We start from the raw sequence: 23,406 nt of genomic DNA, 5'->3' as shown, positions 1-23,406 counted from the left end.
TAGGAGCGTTGTAATAGATTAAACTCTCGAAAAGCATGTTCTTAATCTTAAGCCACAATCCTGCTGGCATGAATTTATTTGCAAGTAGGACCTTTTGAAGATGTTATTATTAGTTAACTAATGATGCCCAACTGAGTCATGATGGGTATTAATCCATATTATTGAAGGCCTTAGAAAGAGAACAAACTAGAAGCCAGAAGTTAAAAAACAAAAAGCCACAGAGAGGAGCCAAAAGCCAGGAGTCAGAGAAAACCAGAAGAGCAGACCACAAGGAAAGGGAGATCCTTGAGATGGGAGACAGAGATGCAAGCCAAGGAACCTCAAGGATTGTGGCAAGCCAGCACCAATACGCTACAGACTTTGGGGAGAAACCCTGGCCTTCTTGGTGCCTTGATGGCTTATAAACTTGAAGTTCATGAACGGTCTACCAAGGTGACTCCAAGCAACCTCCTGGCCTAGGGGGAAAATGCAGATGCCCTATCAGCAGCCCAACGTGATCTGGCCCTCTCTCCCTCTCGAGCCCTAGCCATACACCTTCCCAACCTAGATACCACAACTATGGGCCTCTTCCCCCTGTTTCCTATTTCTGTCAAAAGGCAAAAATCTCCTGAGTGAAAGTGCAGCCTTTTCAGTAAACAGCCACTGACTTCCTCACAGAATTCATCATGCACTCTCAGAGTATCGCATAAGTAACTGTTCTGGAGTCCTTTCTCCAGCATGTACTATGTCGTCATTGGGAGTCTCCAGGAAAGAGACACTACTGTTCTCACTTGTGTATCCCCGGTTCCAGAATGGTCTTGACAAAAACAGGCATTCGATAAATGATGGCGGAATGAGTTTAATTATGTGGAGCACATTTTGTTTTGTATCCCCAGCGAGGCTGTAAGAAGGGTATAGATACTATACTGTAAGAATTTTTATCACTCCAAAGCCCCTCTGCACTTGGAAGGTGTCTGATAAATACTAAATGAATGAGTCAATGAAGAATTAAGAGCTTGGCAAGAGGCACAGTTGAATCTGTTGCTATCACAAAATGATGGGTCAAGGAAATGGAAGTGTGTTGTACCTGTGTGTAACAACATATAAATCAGAGTTTACTTTCTTGTAGATCTCTCTGTGTTACAGAAATAGGCTAGAGGTGGCTCATGCCTGTGACAAAAACCTACATATGGCTATTTCTAATCTCTATGTAATTTTATATTTGGATGTTTATATCATCTTCATTTATTCTTCATGGCAGTATAACAGATGTTTCCAAAATGAATGCACAAGTTGATCTAAAATGGTAGCATTTAAAGAGGAAAAATCATGAACCTCATTCTTAGAAGAGCTCAAGTTAAATATGCCAGATCTGGCTAACCCCTACCAACCGCGTGGTAGTTACATTCTGGGGTAGGCAGGATAAAAGTTATTTTCTGCATGGCAGAAGTAGGTCCTTTCAACCCTTTTGGAAATGAAAGGTTCTAGCTCCTTTACACTAATTATATAAAACTTTTATATTTCTATCTCCTGCCTCATATTATCCAAGAAATGAATATAATTTCTATCTTTATTATTGTGTTTTTTCCTCATTTAACAGAGGAAAACAATGTTCTTCCCTAAAGGGGTTAGAAGAAAACTTCTCCAAGGAAACTACTGATGATACATGAAGCTCAAAGTGGCTCCATGAAATTATCTAGGGGGAGGGTGGAAGCTGCTATTTCAGCTTGTGCCCAAAGTCCAAACCACACCCAGACTTCTGGAAAACCTGGCATGACCTTTGGTCTAATAGGATAAAAGGAGCTGGTAAGACGAGGCAAATGAATTTTCACTCAAAATTCATGGTTGTGTCAGGCCCTATTTTAAGTGCATTACACATACTAAGTCATTTAACCTTCCAAACAACCCTAAGCAGTATTATCTTAACCCCAATTGTTCTAGCAGGGAGGTAGCCAAGTTGAGAGATCTTAAGTAGCTCACCAAAATCTTACAGTCAGTAAACAGGAGAACCAAGGACCCAAGCCGTCTATGCTCTGAGCCCAGGCTCCCCTCAGAGGAGAGAGTCCTTAGGAGCTCCACCCAAAGGCATTGGAAGCCAAGAGCAGAGTACTCCACATTTGGGCACAAAGCCATTACCTTAGATGTCATTCCAAAACTCATAAATATAAGCTCCCATTAGGAACTGCCTACGGTTACTTTTGACAAAGCCAATAACTTTTTTGAGGGAAAACGTTCATTCAGTTTTTGGTGCAAAGATTGAGAACTGCTGAGTTCTATGAAAAATAGAGCTAATGGATCTGCCAGTCACGCAGGAGAATGGCTTGATGCAAGTTGGAATAGTTCCTGAAAATACGGGTATAGAGAATATCTACTTTAGCTCATAAACAAATTGAAAATCGTGTACTATTAACGTTCATATGGAAGAATGCTGAAATTCTTAATGCACAAAGAACATTAGCATGAGACATTGAAAAGTTAAGGCTTTCTATAAAATGTCAAGAGGTTTTCTCACTCGCTTAAGAAAACTATCTTCACACACACACACACACACACACACACACCAATACAAGCAAGTGTTGTTTTTTCCATGCTAATGGGAAACAAGAATAGCTTGGCATGAAATTCCCTAAAAACCCCATTTAGTCAATGTCTTTTCATCTTTTCACAGTTATTAATGTGTAATCCAGCAACTTGACTGTCATTTCCTCGGCTTCCCTTTCTCCACTCACACCAGTCCATGGATAGTGCTAATGAATATAATGGGGACCAGGAATCCAAAGTGAGATGCAAGAAGCAAGGCCTATGAGGGCATCCAGTGAGAGCTGTAACTTGACACCACACCTTCTTAAACCCAAGGCTGATTTCCAGTCTAATTCCCACAGACAATATGGCACTACCTTAGGAGAATGATTAATTTACTGCTACGCAGAATTATTTAGAAATTCATTCATTCATTCAACATTCAACTGCATTTAGAGCATCTGCTTACTACCTATCAACCAGAGGGGATGATAAGACAAAAGAAAGATACAAAAAAAAAAAAAAAAAGAAAAAGGAAGGGGGTGAAAAAGAGGGAGAAGCATGGTAAACAGAAAGAAGAAGGCCAGCTTTAAAACGTCTTCAACAGAAAGAGGAAAACTTGGACTTTTCAGAAAAGACCCTACAGGCAAGAAACCTAGACCTACTAATTAACATTAAGGCACAGAACTCCAAATACCAAAGATAATTCTGCACAAACACTGACCTCTGCTCTGCTTTTGAGCGTGATCCACAAATCATTTAATTTATGATCCCACTCAAGAGGTAGGATCAATATGTCATTACATAAAAAGTCCTCACAAACTTAGCCAGAATAGCCAATGGAAAGTTTTGCTTCAAACTCTATCTGAGCACCAGTAATTGGTTAGGGATTGAATCGCTGTGAATGTAATAAACTTTTGGACAAAATAATGGAGGCAGGGTGGTGTGGTGAAAAGTTCTAGACTGAGTCAGAGCTCCTGGTTTTTAGTCAAAAAACTACCAATAACATCTGTGGCTTAAGCAATTCACCAAACATTTCTGGCCCTCAATTTCTTCCTCCATAAAGTGAGAAATTTCAATGACGTGTTTGCTGGATTCTTTTCCCACTTTTCAGTTGTATATCCACAATTCAGCCCCATGCCTTTGGCCAGCAATAATATCTGTAGCCAGTTTGAATTTCTCCAATGGGTCCCAAGAGTGCATAGCTGGTTCTTAAAAAACTTGTTCCCAAGAGTAATAAAATGCCTAAAAGATGATTGAGACGAGGTGATAGTTGGGCACGCCCATGGCCCATGGATGATTAGAGACACTCCTTCCATCAGAAGGTGATGGCACCGTATTTCTAATGGCTACAATGACTTCCCTACAAAAACATCACATCTCTAGCCCAAGGCATGAGAACACAGGGGAAGAAAACAGAAGGAAAAAGACATGAGAACACAATGAAAAGGGGGAGTGGGGACCAACTCTCTTTGCTTTGCATAGTTCTAGTTCACTGAGCTCTATCAACAATGACTGAAGTGGGAACCTCAGTGGAAGAAAAACAACTGAGATTAAAAACAAACACGGTAAACGTGGTTCATCTGCTGTCACTACCCCGGTTAGCACACGTGGCTGAATGGAATTCCAAAGCAACGGAGTGATCCTGGAACAAGAGCTGGTTTGGATAGGGTTTAAAATGAACAGAGATTCTTTGGCATAGAATGACTTCATCAGTGACTTCATTGCAGACCAGAAATTTTACCACCTCTCTGTGTCAGTAGGAAGGGCTCTGTTAGGTATGGAAGTTAAAACTAAATCTTCAGGGTTCCTCTTCAATTTTCTCACAACCCCTGCAATAAACAAGCTCAAAGAGCAACCCATTCTTTTGTCATTGATGCAACAAGGAAAAAATCTTGCCTATTGTTAGAAAAACGTAGTAGAATCCTCTGCTGTGCAGCAATAACACCTGTGCAGACTGTGTCAGCTGGACACCCTAGGAACATATGGGATGCTGCAGACTACAGGCATCATATAGCAAGAGAAAAATGAGCCAATGGTTGTGATGTGCTCTACCAAGGGCAGGGATTCCATGAACTTACTTGGGGTTTTGGAGTTTCTGACACACTATTACCATTTCTGTGACAGAGGGTAACATACATAATGTGCTCTCTGGAATGCCTTAACCTCTTTCTCTGGACTCATCCCCTATTGCTTATTCACCCACCTTCCAGGCACTCTTCTGCATCAGCTAATTACACACAGTTTTCAAACTTGTCACGCCTTTGCTCATGCTGTTTCCTGCCAAGAATACCCTTGCCCAGCCCCTGGGAGCTTGGAGAAATCCTAAATACATTCAGGTTCAGTTTCTCCAGTCTGCTCTTTCTTTCCATGCTTTGCACACACAGCTTCTCTGCTCCCATCACAATATACTGCAATTAACAATGACATTGATCCATGTCTGTTAGATAACAGAATCCTTGTGAGCAACATTTAACGTATAAGGAGCTAGCCAATGGATCTTTTTTAATGTTTTTAAACTGAAACCACCTGAGTTGAATACTATGAGACGAATTCCATAACAGCCCTTGAAATAATTAAAAACACCTTGAAAAGTGAGTAAATCTACCCTGATTTGTGCCTACTTGCCTGCCCACATTTCCCATAGGCAAGAATACATAACAGAGCAAGAGAAATTACAAGATTGGATAAGACCCTCCCAGTCTACCAGGATATGTTAAACTATTCGCCAAAGGACTTCAGAACAACTTACTTAACTATCCGTCTGTGCTATTTTCTCATTTGAAAATAAGAATAACAGCATTTTCTCTACCTGGAGAATTTACAAAATTGGATAATGATTCTGAAAAGGAACTTAAAACCATAAAGCCAGATGCTTAACGTTAATTTTTAAAACCTACTTTGAAGCACATAGTAGTGTTTCTGTAAGTGCCTGACACTGAAAAACATTTTAGTTGCTGCCCAATCCTTGACTCCTCTCACATGCCACCTCCAATCTGTCAAGAATTCCCATCAGCTCACGCTCCCATGTACTGAGTCAGAATAATGTTAACCTTTAAAATATCACAATATTTTAATTATGGTTTTTAAAATAGCTCTCATCCTTTATAAATACATACTGAAATATTTACAAATAAAGTATTTGTGATTGTGATTTGTAATTGTTGAAGCTAGGTGATGGGTTCATGAAGTGTCATTGTACTGTTTTATTTCTTACTTCTTATTTCCTACTTCTTACTGCACTTTGGGCAGACTCCCACCCCAGGGCTTGTCACTGCTGTGCCCTCAGCCAAAGTGTTCTTCATAACCAACTGGGTATGTTCCATGGCTCCGTTTTCTCCTCTAATTCAAGTCTTTGCTCAAACATCATCCTCAAAGTAGATCCTTTTCTAATCACTCTATTTGACACACATACCCCAAACCTTCCCTTCCCTACTTCATTTTTTCTCCATAGCATTATTGCTTTTTAACATGTGATTTATCATATTTTGTTTTGTTCACTGGAATATCTACAAGGCATAAAACAGACAGTCTATGAATATTTGTTGGATGAATGGATGGATGGATGAATGGGTGAGCAAACTGGGTCTGCCAATCAGTTAAGCTAGCCAGAGGTTTATACAGCATTGACGGAGCACAATGCTGGTACCTCCAAAACCAGATCACCAAACAGTGACTCTAATAAAACTGCTCTATCAAGAGCCCAAGGTGATGCCCAAGAAATCAACAAAGTTAATACAGCAGTGTTCTGTTACCCAAGTATCAGGTCATTGGGAGACAAAGTTACCCCAGTCACTCATGGGGAACACAGTGTCCCAGACCCCTCAACGCTGGTGTGACTGGAATCTTTCAGTCTCAGCATTTGAGGAACCTCCTCTCATATCTGGACATCAGCCTCTAGAGCTCCCTGCAGCTTCTAGACAGCCCTCTGAGGACTGTTGCGTCTAGACAAGTGGAGTCAAGAGTCACCTGAAATCTCTGAGATAAGAGCTTGGATTCCCAGCCTTTATTTTCTTACAAGAAGATCTTGGTGAGAGGAATTTCAACAGCATAGATCTTGGTTACTCTTGTAAACGGTATATAACTTTTCAAATTTAGCTCAAAAAGAATCTTCCTGACTCTTCTGTTATAGTTTGCCCAAGGATGTTATGAAGCCAAGCAAACAAAGCAAAACACACAAAGACCCCCACACACAAACAAACAAAAACTAAATCCTTTCAATTGACTATGTTACCTTCCCCATCCCCAAGGCTCTGTTCACACCCAGCTCACATCCAAGAGGGGAGAATCACTCAGCAGTAAGCAAGTTTCCTAAGGCTAAGAACATACTTGCAACCTGCCTGCAGCCTTGCTCTACCCTTGAACCCCAGCAATGCCTTAGAGCCTATCTCTTGGAGCTCTTCCATGTTCTTGTATTTCAGAGGGCTTGGGAATTCTCATCACACTCCTTCCGCAGCGGCCTCATCAAAAAAGACTTCAGAGAATTGGCCACCAGAAAATCACACTAGTACAGTTATTGGAACTATACTCAAACAATTACTGGATCATTTTCTCATGCCACTGACTGCCAGATCTATTTCTTTTTACACTACTGCCTTGATTTCCTTGCAAACCCATTTGTAGCCATGCATCAGAGCTCCCATGTGGCCACGGCTCCCCAGGCCATCCTGGCCAAGCTCTCAGTCTCCTGCTATGGAGAGGGCTCCCCCAAAGTCTCCCCCAACTGAAAGGGGAAGGGGCACAGGGCTCTTTTACTATTTTTCTAGAGAGTAGTTATACTTTTTCTTCTAAATCTGTGAGACTTTTGAAAGAATTTCAGGGATTTATTTTTTTGAACTTCGATTTTCTGAATTCCAGTAATGCAGCAATAAGAGAATTCCCATGGGACACATCCTATATTCCTCACTCACAAAAGTTATCTGCTCAAGAGTTCTGAAGTCAGGTCTCCAAGTATAGCTTTTTACAAGATCCTGCTCCATGATTTTTCCCTACATGCACTGTAATATTTTCCCTTCTATTTTAACTATCTCCGGGTAATAAAATAAACAACCATATCATTCTATGCTTAATTTAAAGCCACGTCCTTGGTGACAATCAATAATAATGACAAACATAAATGGGTAAATTCTACATGCCTCCTTTCCTGATAGAAAGAGATGGGTGAGCATGTGTTTATTAGCCAGGAGATGCCAAAAAGTCTACCTTTCTGGCTTCAAAAATTAAACCCGTTAAGCATCAGACCACTTGACTAAGGTTTTCAGGTTTAGCAAATGCAAATAAAGGATACCCAGTTAAATCTGAATTTCGGATCAAAATGAATAAATGTTCTACTATCATACTGCCTGGGACATATACTTTAAAAATTAGTTATTGGGCGGGCCGCGGTGGCTCAGCGGGCAAAGTGCTTGCCTGCCGTGCCGGAGGACCTGGGTTCGATTCCCGGCCCCAGCCCATGTAAAAACCAAACAAACAAACAAAATATAATAAAAACAAGAAAATGTTTAAAAATGTTTCCCTTCCTTCTCTGTCTTTCCTTCCTTTCCTCCCTCTCTCTAAAAAAAAAAAAAAAAAAAAAAAATTAGTTATTATTTATCTGAAATATCAACTTACCTGAGCATCCTATCTTTTATCCAGCAACCCTAACTGTGACACATTAACAAGAAGGCAATAGAGATGCAAAGTCTGCAGCAGTCACAATTTTGAGTTCAAGGCAATGGCAAGGTTGATCATCACATGCTCGTCCATATCTTTCTTGAGAGGCAAAAGTCTGTTTGGAGCATGATTAAGCAATTTTGAAGGTGCATTCACTCTTCAGTCACTGGGATAGCACATTAAGTTAATGTTCATCTCTTTACTAAAATTACCTAGGAGTTAGAGAGATTAATGTACCTTCCAATTCATATAGCTTAGGTCACCAAAGAGAAGCTCACTCACAGGGAAAGAAATATCCGGCACAGAGTAATGATGCGTACTGCTTAATTTATCCTTCTCACTTTCTGTCCATCTGCTGCCGCTCACCAGTGTGTAGTTCCAATTAGAAAGCTTTAGCCCAGACTTCAAGAAGATTAAAATGATAGTCTTCCAAGGAGATGTACTGATTTAGGAAAAGCTGCCCTGGACCTAGTCTTCCACTCTCTGTATATCATCGCTTATCTCCTAGGAACCACCAGAATCAAAATTTTGGGAAAAAAAGGAGTCTCTCAAAATATCACAGTAGTTGTTTTGTTTTCCACTTCTTTTTGCTGAGAGGATATTGATAGTTCCTTCGAAAGTAGAAGAAAATACATTTTGGGCTACAATTTTTTACTAAAAGTGAAGAGAACTATGAAAAACAGCCTAAATAAGTCTATTTGAGCTCCTACCTCAAACTGTTTTTCTTTTACATGTGCAAAACTCAGAAAATATTAAGAAAAGTATATTTGGCCATTAGGGAAATGCAAATCAAAACCATAATGAGATATCATCTCCCCCAGAATGGCCATTATCAACAAAACAGAAAATGACAAGTGCTGGAGAGGATGTGGAGAAAGAGGCACACTTATCCACTGTTGGTGGGAATGTCAAATGGTGCAACCCCTGTGGAAGGCAGTTTGGCGGTTCCTCAAAAAGCTGAATATAGAATTGCCATATGACCCAGCAATACCATTGCTAGGTATCTACTCAGAGGACTTAAGGGCAAAGACACAAACGGACATTTGCACACCAATGTTTATAGCAGCATTATTTACAATTGCAAAGAGATGGAAACAGCCAAAATGTCCATCAACAGACGAGTGGCTAAACAAACTGTGGTATATACATACAATGGAATATTATGCAGCTCTAAGACAGAATAAACTTACGAAGCATATAATAACATGGATAGACCTAGAGAACATTATGCTGAGTGAGACTAGCCAAAAACTAAAGGACAAATACTGTATGGTCTCACTGATATGAACCGACATTAGTGAATAAACTTGGAATATGTCATTGGTAACAGAGACCATCAGGAGATAGAAATAGGGTAAGATAATAGGTAATTGGAGCTGAAGGAATACAGACTGTGCAACAGGACTGGATACAAAAACTCAGAAATGGACAGCACAATACTACCTAATTATAATGTAATTTTGTTAAAACATTGAATGAAGCTGCATGTGAGGTATAGTTTTTTTTCTTTTTTTCTTTCTATTATCATTTTATTTCTTTTTCTGTTGTCTTTTTATTTCTTTTTCTAAATCGATGCAAATGTGCTAAGAAATGATGAATATGCAACTATGTGATGCTATTAAGAATTACTGATTGCATATGTAGAATAGAATGATTTCTAAATGTCTTGTTAGTTAATTTTTTTTAATTAATAAAAAATAAAAAAAAGAAAAGTGTATTTAATTCCTACATGCTCCCTTAGTAGTGTTTTGAATGCTAAGATCAGTAATGCCTCCTTTTCAAGCATTTTAATTGATAATTCAAAGAGGTCTTAAACACTTATTTAAAAATTGAAAGTGGAAAAAACTATTATAGTCTAATTATAAATCCTATCCTGATAAAGATGAATTTCTACAGAATAAGTTATTTTGAATCATCTTGGTTTAGTGCAGTTATAAGCCATCTTGTCACACTCTTCTCAACACATTTAAATCAGGAACACTAATTATACTTACAACATACGGTTCCATCAGTTGCTATTCTTATTAAACTTACATTTCATTTCCTGGAACAATATTAAACTACAAGGGGAAAAATTTAATAGTAAACAGTATGTAATCAACATTGGGTTTAGTAATTAGCGTCAAAGACGACACAGGATTTTCAATGCAGGGACCGTGTTACTAAAAATTTCTGTTGTAACCTGGCTGTTGGACCAAGCACGGATTGAATTATGCTCTAATTTTGCCAATACTAATGTGAAACAATTACGATAAAATAACGCAAGTTCCTTTTTCAACTGGTAATTGTGGAATAAAAATAGCAGCCAGCTCCTTTAGAAATCAGCAAAGTCTCCAGAGAAATCTGGCAAGGTAACTCATAAACCTTAAGCCCCAGAAACACACACAAAAAAAGAAAACAAGAGGGAAAATTTCCAATTGCGAAGTAAACAAAAGGGAGTTATTAGAACTGGGAGGAAACAAGCTAAATAAATGGATAGGAAATAGGTTCCCACTAGAGACTTAAAACTGAAGTGGTAAGTAGGGAATAAAAATCCTCGCATAAACCACATACCAATTAAATGCACAGCCTGTCTAGACAGGCATGGCAGTGAATTGACTTTGGCCATCATTGTACATTTGTGGTACTCAGCATCACTTAGCTTGAGCTTCCACTATAAATGCTAAAACTACAACGTTGAACACATCATGGTCTTGATACTCTCAGCAAATGAAGGCCAGCGATACCTCCCTCTATACCTATGAAGAAGGGGACAGGAATCAGACGTAGAGGTTCTAGCTCTTTCCCTTACTTTGTGACTCTACTTTCTGACTTTCGGCGTGAGTGACCTCGCTTCTCTGGACCTCAACTTCTTCCACTGAAAAGGAAGAAGTAGAAGGGATCATGTCTAATGCCCCTTCCAGATTAAAAATATCATGATTTTTATGAGTTTCTCTGTACAACAAAAAAAGTAAAATAGATCATGTCTGAGATCCCTCTTCTCGATTAAGAGGTTGAGATCTTATGATTTTATCTACTGAGAGAAGGGATTGGGACAAATGAATACTAGGATCGCATCCAGATCTAAAATTTTCTAATGGGTTTCACATGCAGGGAAATACAGAAAGTTGCTCTCAGCAAGTTTCTGTAAGATTTGATTTAATGGCTCCTTCGATATTAGAAGGGAAAACATCCCCCTTCTTAATGGAAAATTGTTTAAACATGCTTTTAGCAAACATCATAAAAATAGCCACTTTCCATAAAATGAAAAGAAGCAGCCTCGGGACACAAAGATTAAAGCACTGTCACACGATATAAAGACATTATAAAGAACTAACAAACCAACTGCTAAGTAAATCACCAGTGACAAAAAAGAATAACAACAAAAAACAGCCTGTCAATTTTTCTGCATAACGTAGTGTGTTCAGAGCTTAAGCTCCAAGACCACCTTCTAGTTTAGAGCCTTGATCCTCCATTGTTAACTGTGTGACCTTGAGCAAGTCACTTCCCCTTTGCAAGTCTTAGTTTCATCAACCAAAAACCGAGACTAAGAATAGCCCCAGCCCCTTAAGTTTGTGAGATGATTAAAGATCATCCATTCAAGGTTTTCAGCAGCGTAGGTGCCTGGTACACTGTGTTCAAAAAATATTAGCTATTGATATTATTAAAGTTATTTCTCTGATTCTTAACAACCTTCCTTTATTTTGTTAATTCAAAATTATTTAGTTGTATAAATTATTAATTCATATTAATTAATATAAATTAATTTTTGAATAAATAGAATAATTATCATTTATTAATTATTTAGTTTTCTAACTTATTAAGCATTTATACTCTCCAAGGATCTGGACTGGAACTGTTAGGGTTCACCAGGATGGAGACATAACTTCATCCCTTCCTTGTTGCCTAGCTAACTCTTTGTTCCCAAAAAACTCAAGATGAGTGGGTGGTTTATTCCATTAAACCTTTTTGACTCCCTCTACAGTGGATCAGACCCTCCATCTGGTTAAGTGCTCCTAGAGGTCCCTTTCTCCAGCACAGTTCTTATCCCACTGTTTTTAATTGATGTCCTTGTCATCTCCCCCACTGGCTATCAGTTCCTTGACAACAGAAGCCAGTCAACATTCAGTAAAGCTTCTTGAGCGAGTGTATATATAAATGAATTACTACAATTACTAAATTTATTAATAAAATCACATAATATGTTATATTAGTCTAATCTAATTCAATCCATAAAATTACCAAACCCTATTAAATAGAAGGGGGAGACAAATCTATTCCAATAAATAATGAAAAACATTCTATGGTGATTTCAATAACAGAGGTAAAAATAGTGGTACACATACACAGCAAGCACTACAGAGAGAGAAATTCAGCCTTGGTAGATCTGGAAACACAACTCAATAGAGGCAGCATTTCAGCTAGGATAGAATTGGCCTGGCAAAGATGGGACAGAAGGAAAAAAGGTACTTGTTATAGGTGAGAAGACAATGAAGGACAGAAGGGGAAAATGCCATTTAAATGTGGCTTTGAATAAAAGCTTTAAGAAATGATAGTAGGAGATTGGTTGGAATCAGATGCCAAGGGCTTTGAAAGCCCCGTTCCAAATGTGCTTGAGTTCTGGGACAGTCAATGAGAAACTCCTTTTAAGCAGAGGAATAGATGGGGTCATCATGTATGAACTTTGCAGACTTTACTCTGGTAGCAAAGTGAAGACTTAGCATTCAAGTGAGAAACTTGCTAAATCAGGAATCGTCATATGTAGAGAAAGAAGAGAATGGCATTAGATTCTTGAGAACAAACTTCTTGTGAGAGGTTTTCAGATCTACTGAAAATGCCTGGTACTTCATTTCTGTGCGGTACAGTTCTTCAGTGTAAAATCTCTAGAATCTGTGAGTGCTTCTACAGGTTACCTGACAACTTTGGTAGCCATTTCCTATGGTCAAACACAGACTTCTTAAGAGAGTGTTGGCCTCTGTAGAAAAGCAACTTGGGTTCATCATCCACTATAGTTGAGCATCAAAAGCAAAGAATAAAGAAGAGTTCTGGGCCATTGTATGTGGCCTAGAACCTGTTATTCAAGTCATGTGAGCACTGGAGGAAACTGTGCACACTTCTGACCTGAGGAGGGGGATACATATTTCCAAGATTTCAAAGACATGCTTTTAGCAGCCGATTCTGGGCATTCGCATGAGGAAAACAGCAGCCTTGAGGATTGAGCAATGTGGGAAAGGACCTCACAGGATCACTCACAAGCTTAGGTGTCAGGCTTGAGTGCCTGAATGCCCATCTCCCTTATCAATAAACAAGTCTTTACAAAATGCTAAAATTGGGACGAGGTGGGGGGGCATTAAAAATAGCACATATTCTGTTTGCAGAAAGAATTCTGCAAAGACTACATGACAAAAAGGAGTAAACAATAAAAGCTTTAAATTCTCCACCTTAAAGGCCAAGGATGTGAAGTTAGGGGACTTCCCAAACACACAACTGGAAGTTTTGTGCAATCGATCCATTACACTGAGGATTACAATATCAAGTTGGAAAGTCAATGCTAGAGGTTATGTCTACCACTAACAGAGTGAAGTGGGATTAATACTCTAAATCATACAGGCTAATTGGCATAGGTGTATTTTCATATCCACATCTTAGGTTTTTCTTTATCTCGTCTTTAAATCCAATGACTTTCTTTGCAGCTAGTCAATATCAAAAGCAACTGCCTACCACAAATCTGATTTTGGAAGTAGGAGGAAAAAAAAGGAGCCTTTTTCCTCAGTGCTCCTTTCTATCCTCTGCTTCCAAGAGGCCCAGTGAAATGAAGATCTGGAAGTGAGGCCACCTGACTCAGAGCGATGCCACACAGGGAATCTCCTCCCACTGCCTTCTCCTCTGTAAAACCAAAAGTTCTTCCAAAGTTGTGGGAAGATCAGATGACATCACTCATCACTCAGAGAAATGCCTGGACACAGCAAATCAGCAGGTCTCAACCCCAGCCACACAGGGGAACCCCAGGAGTTTTTAAAAAGTGCCTCCTTTAGCTTCAACCCAGAGCAATCAAAAAAAAAAAAAAAACTGTATCCGAGGTGGCACCCTCATGTCGTTTTTTAATCATCCTGGTGATTCTTAAATCATGTGTGATTCTAACGTGCAACCAGAGTTGAAAAAACATCCTTGAAGATACTCGATCAACTTTAGCTTTCATCGTGTTCCTGTTTTCCAGACCACAGACAAATTCCCTCCGAGGCCTCTCTGCCTGTCCTAGCTTCTCGACCAACAGCTCGCCTCCATTTCAACTACTTACCTCTCCGGGGTTGCTTCAGCCCACCATATTTAATGCCCCATACACTTTGTATTTGTTTGTTTGTTTGTTTCTACTTATTTGTAGTTTATTAATAACAGCCGCTTTTGTGTGTGTGGCTTTTTTCCTAGCACAGTGTCTGGCATATTTTAAGCATGACAAGAAATATTAGCTTCCTCCTTCCTTTTGGTTGGAAAAGCTGAGCTTCTAATCACAACGGGATATGAAAGTTGGTTCCTTGAAGGCAAAATAAACAAGGGAAGTTACTGAAGCTCTAGAGACCTATACAGATCCTGCATTCACCTTCTTCTGTGTGTGGTTCCCAATTCCCTCGTGGAGAAGTAAAAAAATAAACAATGGCTGGTTATGGGCTGGGTGTGTTTTAAGCTCCTGACATCTATTAACTCATTCATTTCCCATAACAACTGAAAGATGTAGGTGCCGTTAAGACCAGCACTTTCCAGCTGAGTAAACTGAGGCACACGGTGACTTGCCAAAGACCACAGTGAGAAAGGAGTCAGGCCAGGACAGAAATAAACTGCCTGTGCTGCAACCACTCTATTAAACCCCAGATGTCCTGTGGAGTCCTCCTTTCTATTTCTATTGCTGAAGAACACCTGAAGACCCCTTTTAGCATGAGGGTCTTTTTCCCAGTCAAGAGTCCAGGAGAATCAGGGGAACTGGCATTTCCTGACACCACCATCCATCCAAGCTCTCAAGTTCCTTGCACGGTGCTAAGGGCTGAGAGAAATACAGTGACAGAGAAAGCAAAGTGTCTGCTCGGATCTGTCCTCAGCATTAACTCCGATTAGAAATCAGCATGGTTTCCAAAGTCTCCCCAAGTGTTATCCTATAACTAATGTAACTAAATTGTGCCTCATGCTCAAATCAGAACGTACCTCCTCTCTCTCTCTCTCTCTCTGAACTACCTGAAATATTCTAGCAGAAATAAAACATGACCATGTGCAAAATGCTTTTCTTTTTCAAAAAAAGCAAACGTCAAAGTTCACTATGAGGTAACCTTAAAATCAATTTTTTTCTGACAATTTTGCATTATGAAAATTTTAACCAAAAAAACTGCCATTTAAGAATACCTCCTGGCATAAAAAAAATAGATTATGGATGCACCTATGTTTAAAAATGAGTATTTTGGTTAACAGGGTGGGAATTTATAGCCAGCTTAAGTGCCTTGTACAAGTTCATATGGATTAAGAACTTCTGAAACCCTATCCCCTGGGAGAAGGCTGCCCTTGTAGTTATCTCTATACCAAATACAAATGCAGAAGAATGTGACTTTAGAATTTCACACACCCATGCAATAAGTTTCCTGACTGCTCTAAGCTTTCACTGTTACATGAATTGTTGGGAATAAAAAAATGCATTTTATACAATCCATGACCTCGTTAACTACACAGTTTAGAATAAGGTAACCAAATGAATGAATGAATGAATGTTAAAGCAATTCTGTAAAGTGAACAGTTCTTTCTGATTTTGTATAAAGCTTCTATACCGAGAGACAAGTACAACAAAAAAGTTTTTGAAACTTTTAATCTATTTGATGCCAGTCTGAATTATTAAGGCACATTTTTACACTTTTGAATTTCCCACACTGGCTAGGAACTCTATTTCATTAAAATAACAAATAAAGAAATAAACTAGAAAATTGGAAGGAAAAATTTGGGACACAGAGATGGAACAACTAAAACAGAAAAGAAAAAAGGAAAAAAATTGATGGAAGAAAAGAGGCTAAAAGGAGTTTAAAGGGAAGAACATTAGAAAATAAAGAAAGGAAACAAGAAAATGTGAAAACAGACCAGTAAAAACAAAAACAAACAAAAACATCAGAGGAAAAAAGCACAAGTGTGCCAACGAAAAATTACTATTTCTACCATCATTTAGTTGCAGGAAACCAAAAGAGAATTGTCTTTTTACTTTCAGGACTGTACGAAAAAGTCCCAAGTCTATTAATGAGAAAAGCAAGTCAAGGAGTCAAGAAAATCGCCCAAGAAGCGGTGCCCAGCAGTCACTCACGTTGGAGAACATGTGCAGTGAGCCAGGACCCACAGGCTAGTCAGTAGCTTCAGGGCTGGTGGTGAGATTCGCAATGGTAACTGCGGGAAGCCCTTCGCCTCTAGAAGCTGACAACATTTGGGGAATTCTCAAGAAGAACCCATCACAGCTTACTGAGAGTTCATCTGGAAAGGTCTTGGACTGAACATTACTTAATTCCATTTTTTTTTCCAAATGTTAAAGCAGTTTTTTTTCTCCACTTAGTTCAATTTTAAAATGAGCTTCTACAATTTCCCAAGTGTAATCCAGAAGAGCTTCAGAGAATTTAAAGTTACAGGACAAAAGGTATTTTTTTCCTTCAAGAAGGCTACTATCTTATTAAAGAAGACACATTTGATTCAAGTTGAAGACGCTACAGAAGCAGCCTCGTGATACAAAGTGTCACCCTAAGATGCACTTCAGAGGAGAAGCAAAAGAGTGCAGGTTTGTTCAGGTTTCCTTTTTTCTTTTCTGGGTAGAAATTATGAGAACTTATCAGATGTATGGTACTAATATGATTGATAATGTCACTCTTGAATTTTTTAGAATAATAATTTAAACTATAACTACATGCAAATTAGCCAAGCCCGTTAAAAATATTTGATTTGTGTATAGGATAAATATCTCCAGGCTAATCTAATAGGCATCCAGAAATGCTAGCCAACACAACTGACACCAGTGCTACATTGCCATCACCATCCCACCACCATCATCACCACCATCATCATCACCATTTTCGCCATCACCATCATCATCACCATGGATTCCACCACCATCCCATCATATATCACTTCCAAGTGGTAGCCATGCCTGTTCCTAGTTGACCAACCTTCTTGAAATGATTACTTTATTAAACGACTTAAAATTTTGTCAGTTAGGCCATAAACGTTGTCCTTTCCATTCTTCATATTTTAACAGGGTTTTAAAATATACCCATAACTTAAATCAATGAAGAACTTCCCTTCTCATTCCTAACAATATTCTCCAAAGCACAGAAATTACGGTTTCTTCCCTCATGAGATCAAGAATATCCTAATTCTTTCCTCCAGTCCACTTAAGCTCTCCGATTTTAGAGGGGAGTGTGAGGATATTTTTGAGGTATAAAAGAAAGGAGAGCACACACACACATTTTTTTTAATGGCATTTCCTGTCAATTCATTAGCCAAGGTTAAAATAATGAATAAAAATGTTCAATGACCTTGATGGACTACCTTCTTTCTATGAAATCCCTTACACTTTTGCGACGGTTGGTTTGCATTCAAGCAGCTTTTTTGGGGGGGGGGAGGGTTGGGGGGTTATTAGCATCTTTCTCCAGAGGATGCATCCTGTGGTTCTAAACAATTATAGTCATTCTGTGAAGTATGTAAAAGAAACTTCTTTTTTCCTTTTGTTAGATAAGCAACTTAAGATATAGAATTAAACTAAATGGCTAATTTGCTCCCATCCATCCTGGAAAAGTAAGGCTCTCTCCACTGAGTTCTTCAAAAGTTACATTAAAAATAATACCAATGCTATAAAGAGGAGTTAGATATATTATTTTTGCCTTGGGTACTAATTCCAAGGAAAACTATCATAAAAACACATTTACTTCCTTACGTAAAATCATTTTCACATAATCAGGGTTTTGACATTCTTTCATAAATGTAGCCAAATAAATGTTCTCTCTGATAACCCAGGCTACAAAATAAGTGTTGCAGATCCTGAGAAAGTTTTTACGAAATATTGCTTCCACAAGAAAAGATTTTATATTATCCAATAAGAACACTTAAATCTCTTCCACCTCACTGACTGTTTTATAGTTTTCAAAGACACCAGAACAAATATTAATAAGTAAATAAAATAACGTAATGTCTAAGCTTTCATAACACCTTCACATATACAATCTCACCTGCCAAAATTACTAATGTCTCATTGTTAAGCGGAAAGTTAAACACTTTTTATAGTTTTTCTTGAGCTCTATCATTCCTGCCTTTGGTAATTTCTTGCTCCTACCATTTATAACCTTAAAACAACAAGAAATCGAAATCTAAAACTGGATTTTCCCAAATCATGAATGTCATGTCCTAAACATATTCTCAAAAGTAAATAATTTACAAGTCTCACCAGAGACCAAAATTAAGTGTGAGAAAGACGATTAGAATAAGTGGCAATTATTCTTCTAGGTCTTTCTACCAAAAACAGGTACAAATCCATGCAGTGCAGGTGAAAATGAAATGGGGATTAAAGATGTGATTCTGCTTTCATCCTAAAATACACTCATTCCTGAGATAATATGTGGCTTTTGGGACTATTCTTATGCCAGCACAAAAAGTGAGATAGTCAGTAACAATTTAAATGAATGAAAAAAGACTAGAGAGAAAAGGTGCTAAAATATCACCTAAATACAAGGAAAGAATTATTGGAAACTTGAAAATTAGCCACTTGAATCTCTCCTTATAGATAAGCTTCTGTTCAAAGTTGAGAAATAGTTGTAAATTATCAGCAAGAACAAACTGGTCATTCAAAAGGCACATACAACCTATACACAAATTACCAGGACACTGAATCTGATGTAAAAGGTTTGTATATTTGTCAAGCTTTTCTCTGAGAAGTGGTGGATCTTCAGCCTTTAAGAATACTGACTAATAAAACCAAAAATAACCGTACAGCATTAAATACTGAATTTGAATTTTCTAAAACTTGGTGGATATTATTGTTTCATTTTTAGTTCCGTTCAAAATTCCTAAATTGTTCAAAGTCTAAAAAGGATCCCAGCTTAGGATGACTTGCAAATGCCGCCATCATTAAAGGTTAATGAAATTTTAGGTAAGGCCTAACTTGCAAAATCAGTGTGTCCATAAACAAATTTATTCCCTGCTTAGGATTCCCCCGTGACAATCTTTCTCACCTTAATATATGTCCAGAGCAATTTTATATATTATATTTCCATTGCATTTCTTCTTACACATAAATACAGCTGCATATTATGGCTGGTAGAAAAAAGTACCTATAGCATCCTAATGCTAAATGGTGTGGACTTCACATAAATTCTCTGAACATTTCAGTGGGACATTTCTGGTGGATGAGCCACACATAGTACCATTGTATAAATGCAGAAATTAAGAATCAGAAATACCAAAGCTGAGTCTAACATATCTAAAAACACCAGCTGAGTTTATTGGGAAAAAATAAAATAAAGACAATCAAAACAGTTTTTTTCAGTTTGCATAGATAAAGCAACCAGCCATTTGCCCGAATTTTTCCTTTTCTACTAAACATTTCGTTCTCTACTGATGCATTTTAGGCCAATAGCATTCAAACGTCTCTGACCGCAACCCACAGTAAGAAATCATTTTAAATCATAGTCAACAGAGGCAAACATGTATAATCGAAACAAAATTTTCATGAGATGAAACTTCCCCTCACTCTATATCATGCACTCTGATATTTTCTATCTCTTTCTATTTTATTCCTTTTTAAGCAGCAACAACAACAAAAAACTACTTTAGACTCACTAAATAGATTCCAGGACCCACTGGGTCATGGCTAGCATTTTGAGAACACTGCTTTCAGCCCCCAAAACGTTTGATAACCTCTTAGAAAAATTAAAGGTTCCTAAAAGAATCTCATCAATGCTTTTATTTCTACCCAGAGTTATACAAATAGGAAAATTAAGAGGTAAAAAATACTAAATACTATCAGTCCATTTGAAACACCATCTGAATAAAGGCCCCTCTCTTCCTCTCTAGGTTTTGAGGGGCAGAATTCAAACAAAAGAGGAAGAATGTTCTGGGAAATAAAAGACAAAGGAAAACTGGTTCTTTTGAAGGCTGAACTTCTGCATATATTCCAATTGCTGTGAGTTCTTTACTTATTTAAAGTTTCTTGTCGTTTCTTAAATTATTATTCTAAAACAATTTAAGTATCATCTAATCTAAAAAAGTTGAAGATGGGGCATATTATAGTAACATCTGCCACCAGGATGATGAATAATTTTGAACAAAATGTGATTCCCCCCTCTCTTTGACCAGGCTCACTTTATAATTATTAGTAAGGCAGTAAAATAATCCACCAAGGAGCAGTCTCATTAGTGTCCATTGAAATTCAGTGGCATTAATTTGCAATAAAAGAACTGAAAATTAAATGGAAAAAAATAGTTTCTGAAGTCCACCATGAGGTTATGGAATTCACATCACACCAATACCTTCCTTCCATCAAGGAGTTTAAAATTCTATGTGAATTAAATTTAATCGCTCTATTTTGTTCTTCCTTAAAAAAAAAAAAAAGTGGGCAGAATTTCTTTCGCTCTTTCCATTTTAACCCTGAATTAAAACAAGTGAAATTAACCTAAAATATGCCAACTTCTCCAAGCTTTGTTTATTGTCTTTCAAGCAATACTTCAGGTTGGACCTGTTGTTTACAGAGCACTCTAAATTCCTCTGACTGAGCTGTGTATTCAGATGTCCCAAGAGTGTGACCTTCAGGATATCCAGGCAGACCTGCACCTTGGTCCTGTCTCTTCTGCTAAACTCTCTAGAAACAGAACCCTGAGGGGCAAACGGTCCATGCTGGGCAGTGCAGAAGAGGCTGGGGTGAGAGCAGAACTCGAGTCCAGGCGCCGGAATGTACAGGCGGGAAGCATCTAACGGGTCCCGGCCATGTGGACCCCCCGAGGCCTCTAAACCCACTGCAGGTGTCCCCATGCCACCCCGGCCTCTGGGCAGAAGAATCCACACAAAGCACCCACCTGGACCTTCCAGAGAAGAGGGGGAACAAAAGGGGTGGGAGATGGGGGACAAAGGTCAAACTACATTAGAAAAATAAAACAAAGACACAATATAGTCGCCATTAAGTCACAAAGCTGTCTGTGTATCCTGGACGGCCAGAGATCCGTCCACCGGAGCTGGAGGCGCAGGCCCCGCGGGCCCCGCCGACCCATTCTGCATTCTCTACCTGCTAGGCCAGAAATTCAGCCGAGCCAGCAGGAGCTCTCTGCGCGCTTTGGCTTCGTGGCGGCGGGTTTTGAACGCACGGAATACCTATACATTCCCAGCTGTCAGAATCACATGGCAGCAAGCTGCTCCTGCACGGCTGCAGCCAGATCACTCAGAAATCAGAAACTTGTTGAAACCCATTCAACTCATCTAGCGCTCTTCTGAGCAGCTCAATTCCATCCTAAAGCCCTCCACGTAGGATGGGCGGGAGAGAAAAGTGGAGATAAGGAGAATTTCTTCCTAAACAACAACCCTAAGAGTGATCGCGTGCATTTTCCCAAGCCGACATTCTAGAGGAGGGGAAAATTTTTCAAACCGACTTTTAAAATAACAATAATAATAATTCTCCTTAGCAGTTCTAACGCCAAACACCCTACAGCCCTAAATACCAAGACCGGACACAGACTAATGACTCACTGTGTATTCGCTTTGGGGGTTGACCCACCCCATCCCCCGCCCCAAATGACTACTGCTTTGTACGGTGCCCCCAGGTTTGTTTAGTTAGGAAGCACACGGGGTTTCGGATCAGCCTCTCTGTCGGTCGCAAGAGTATGGAGAGCAGAGGTGCAGCGCGTTTTGTTTTGTTTTGGGTTGGGTTGGGTTTTTTTTTTTTTTTTTTTTGGAAGCTGCCAAGCGCGAAAACTTGACTTCGGAACGCGGGATCCATCGGAATCCTCGGACTAAGCTGCGCACCCCGAGCTCCCGGCACGCGCCCTCGGAACCCGCGGCTGCCCAGGATGCCCAGGCCGGCGGTACGCGCCACCTCCGCCGATCCCCCAACCGCTTCCCACCCCACCCCACACACACCCTGAGTCCGCTGGCCATCCCGAACCTGGGCACGGTACCTGTAGTACGCCGAGGCGCCGGCCTCGCGCACGGCGTAGGCGCCCTGCTCGCCGTCCAGGTAATAGGGCACCTGTTGGCTGTGCGGGTGCAGAAAGGGCGAGAGCGGCGGCGGAGGGTGCAGCAGCACCAGAGGGCTCGGCGACACGCTGTTGAGCGGGGCAAAGCCCCCCAAGCCGTTGGCGCCGAAGGCGGCGGCCGCGTCGGGCCCGGGGCCGTAAGCGAGGCCCGGCTGGCCGTAGACCGGCGCGGGGGCAGCGGCCGCGGCATTGAGGTCGTACGCGGCGCCCTCGGAGTAGCTGTACACGGTCGGCTTGCCGCTGTCCACGTACACATCGCCCAGCGGTCGCTCCAGCGGGAGCTTGAGCTGCGGACGATTCAGGGGCTCCAACTCGTTGCCCTGGATCTGGTGGAGCAGGGCCATGCCCGACGCTTTGGTGTGGAAGGTCATGGTCATGGTCAGTGGCCGCGGGCGACGCGCATGGCTGTCTCCCGGAGCGGCGGAGGGCTCAGCAGCCGGCGGGCCACCTGGAAAGAGAGCAGAGCTGTGAGTGAGAGGCGGAGCGGCGCGGCGCGCGTCCCTGCCCCGGGCTGGGCCGGGTCCTGCCCCGCGCGGCGGGACCAGCGAGTGCCGCCCGGGAGCGCTGGGCCTCCGTGCGCCCCGTGTCTCGCACTTTTAAGTACCGGGCTCAAATGCATCACAAAGGTGCTGGAGGCCGGCCAGGACTGTAGCCTCGCGTTGACATTGGCTTAAACATCACTCCAGGCACAATGCGTTTTGGAGCCATCCCAAAGAGCAGCTTCCCTAAACTTTACTTAACTTGTCGTAATTGTTGGACGGAGGCTGCATTTCGCTCCCGGCGGGGTAGGGGCGGGGCGCAGAGGGCTTTCCTAAAGGTGGCTCAGGGGAAACGCGGCTTAAAACCAACTGGGCTGACTGCGCCCGGTAAGTAGCTTTGTAGCTGCCTTATGTGTCCGGTGCCAGAGACTCCAGTCTATCTCTGTTTTCTCTCTTTCTGTTTGATTCACTTTCCCTGTTGGCCAGAAATATGTAGTGCGTACATAAAATGACCCTGGGGAGGACCACTGTGTAACTGAGATATGGCAGATAGAATG

At 40.3% G+C, this 23,406-nt stretch overlaps 1 protein-coding gene across 5 annotated transcripts in view; it reads right to left on the bottom strand.

The window, feature by feature from the left end:
• Nucleotides 1-23,406, bottom strand: part of ESR1 (estrogen receptor 1) — a 438,840-nt gene that overhangs the window by 308,402 nt on the left and 107,032 nt on the right. For all 5 annotated transcript variants that reach the window (XM_077149286.1, XM_077149288.1, XM_077149284.1 and 2 more), the window contains exon 2: nucleotides 22,293-22,818. In XM_077149286.1, the coding sequence (XP_077005401.1) occupies nucleotides 22,293-22,747 (455 nt within the window). In that variant the 5' untranslated portion in view covers nucleotides 22,748-22,818. The remainder of the gene's footprint in view (nucleotides 1-22,292; nucleotides 22,819-23,406) is intronic.

The sequence above is a fragment of the Tamandua tetradactyla genome, chromosome 2 (genome assembly GCF_023851605.1).
Source record: "Tamandua tetradactyla isolate mTamTet1 chromosome 2, mTamTet1.pri, whole genome shotgun sequence".
NCBI lineage: Eukaryota > Metazoa > Chordata > Mammalia > Pilosa > Myrmecophagidae > Tamandua > Tamandua tetradactyla.
Note: the sequence above shows the minus strand (reverse complement) of the source record. Positions and strands in the feature narration are given on the sequence as shown.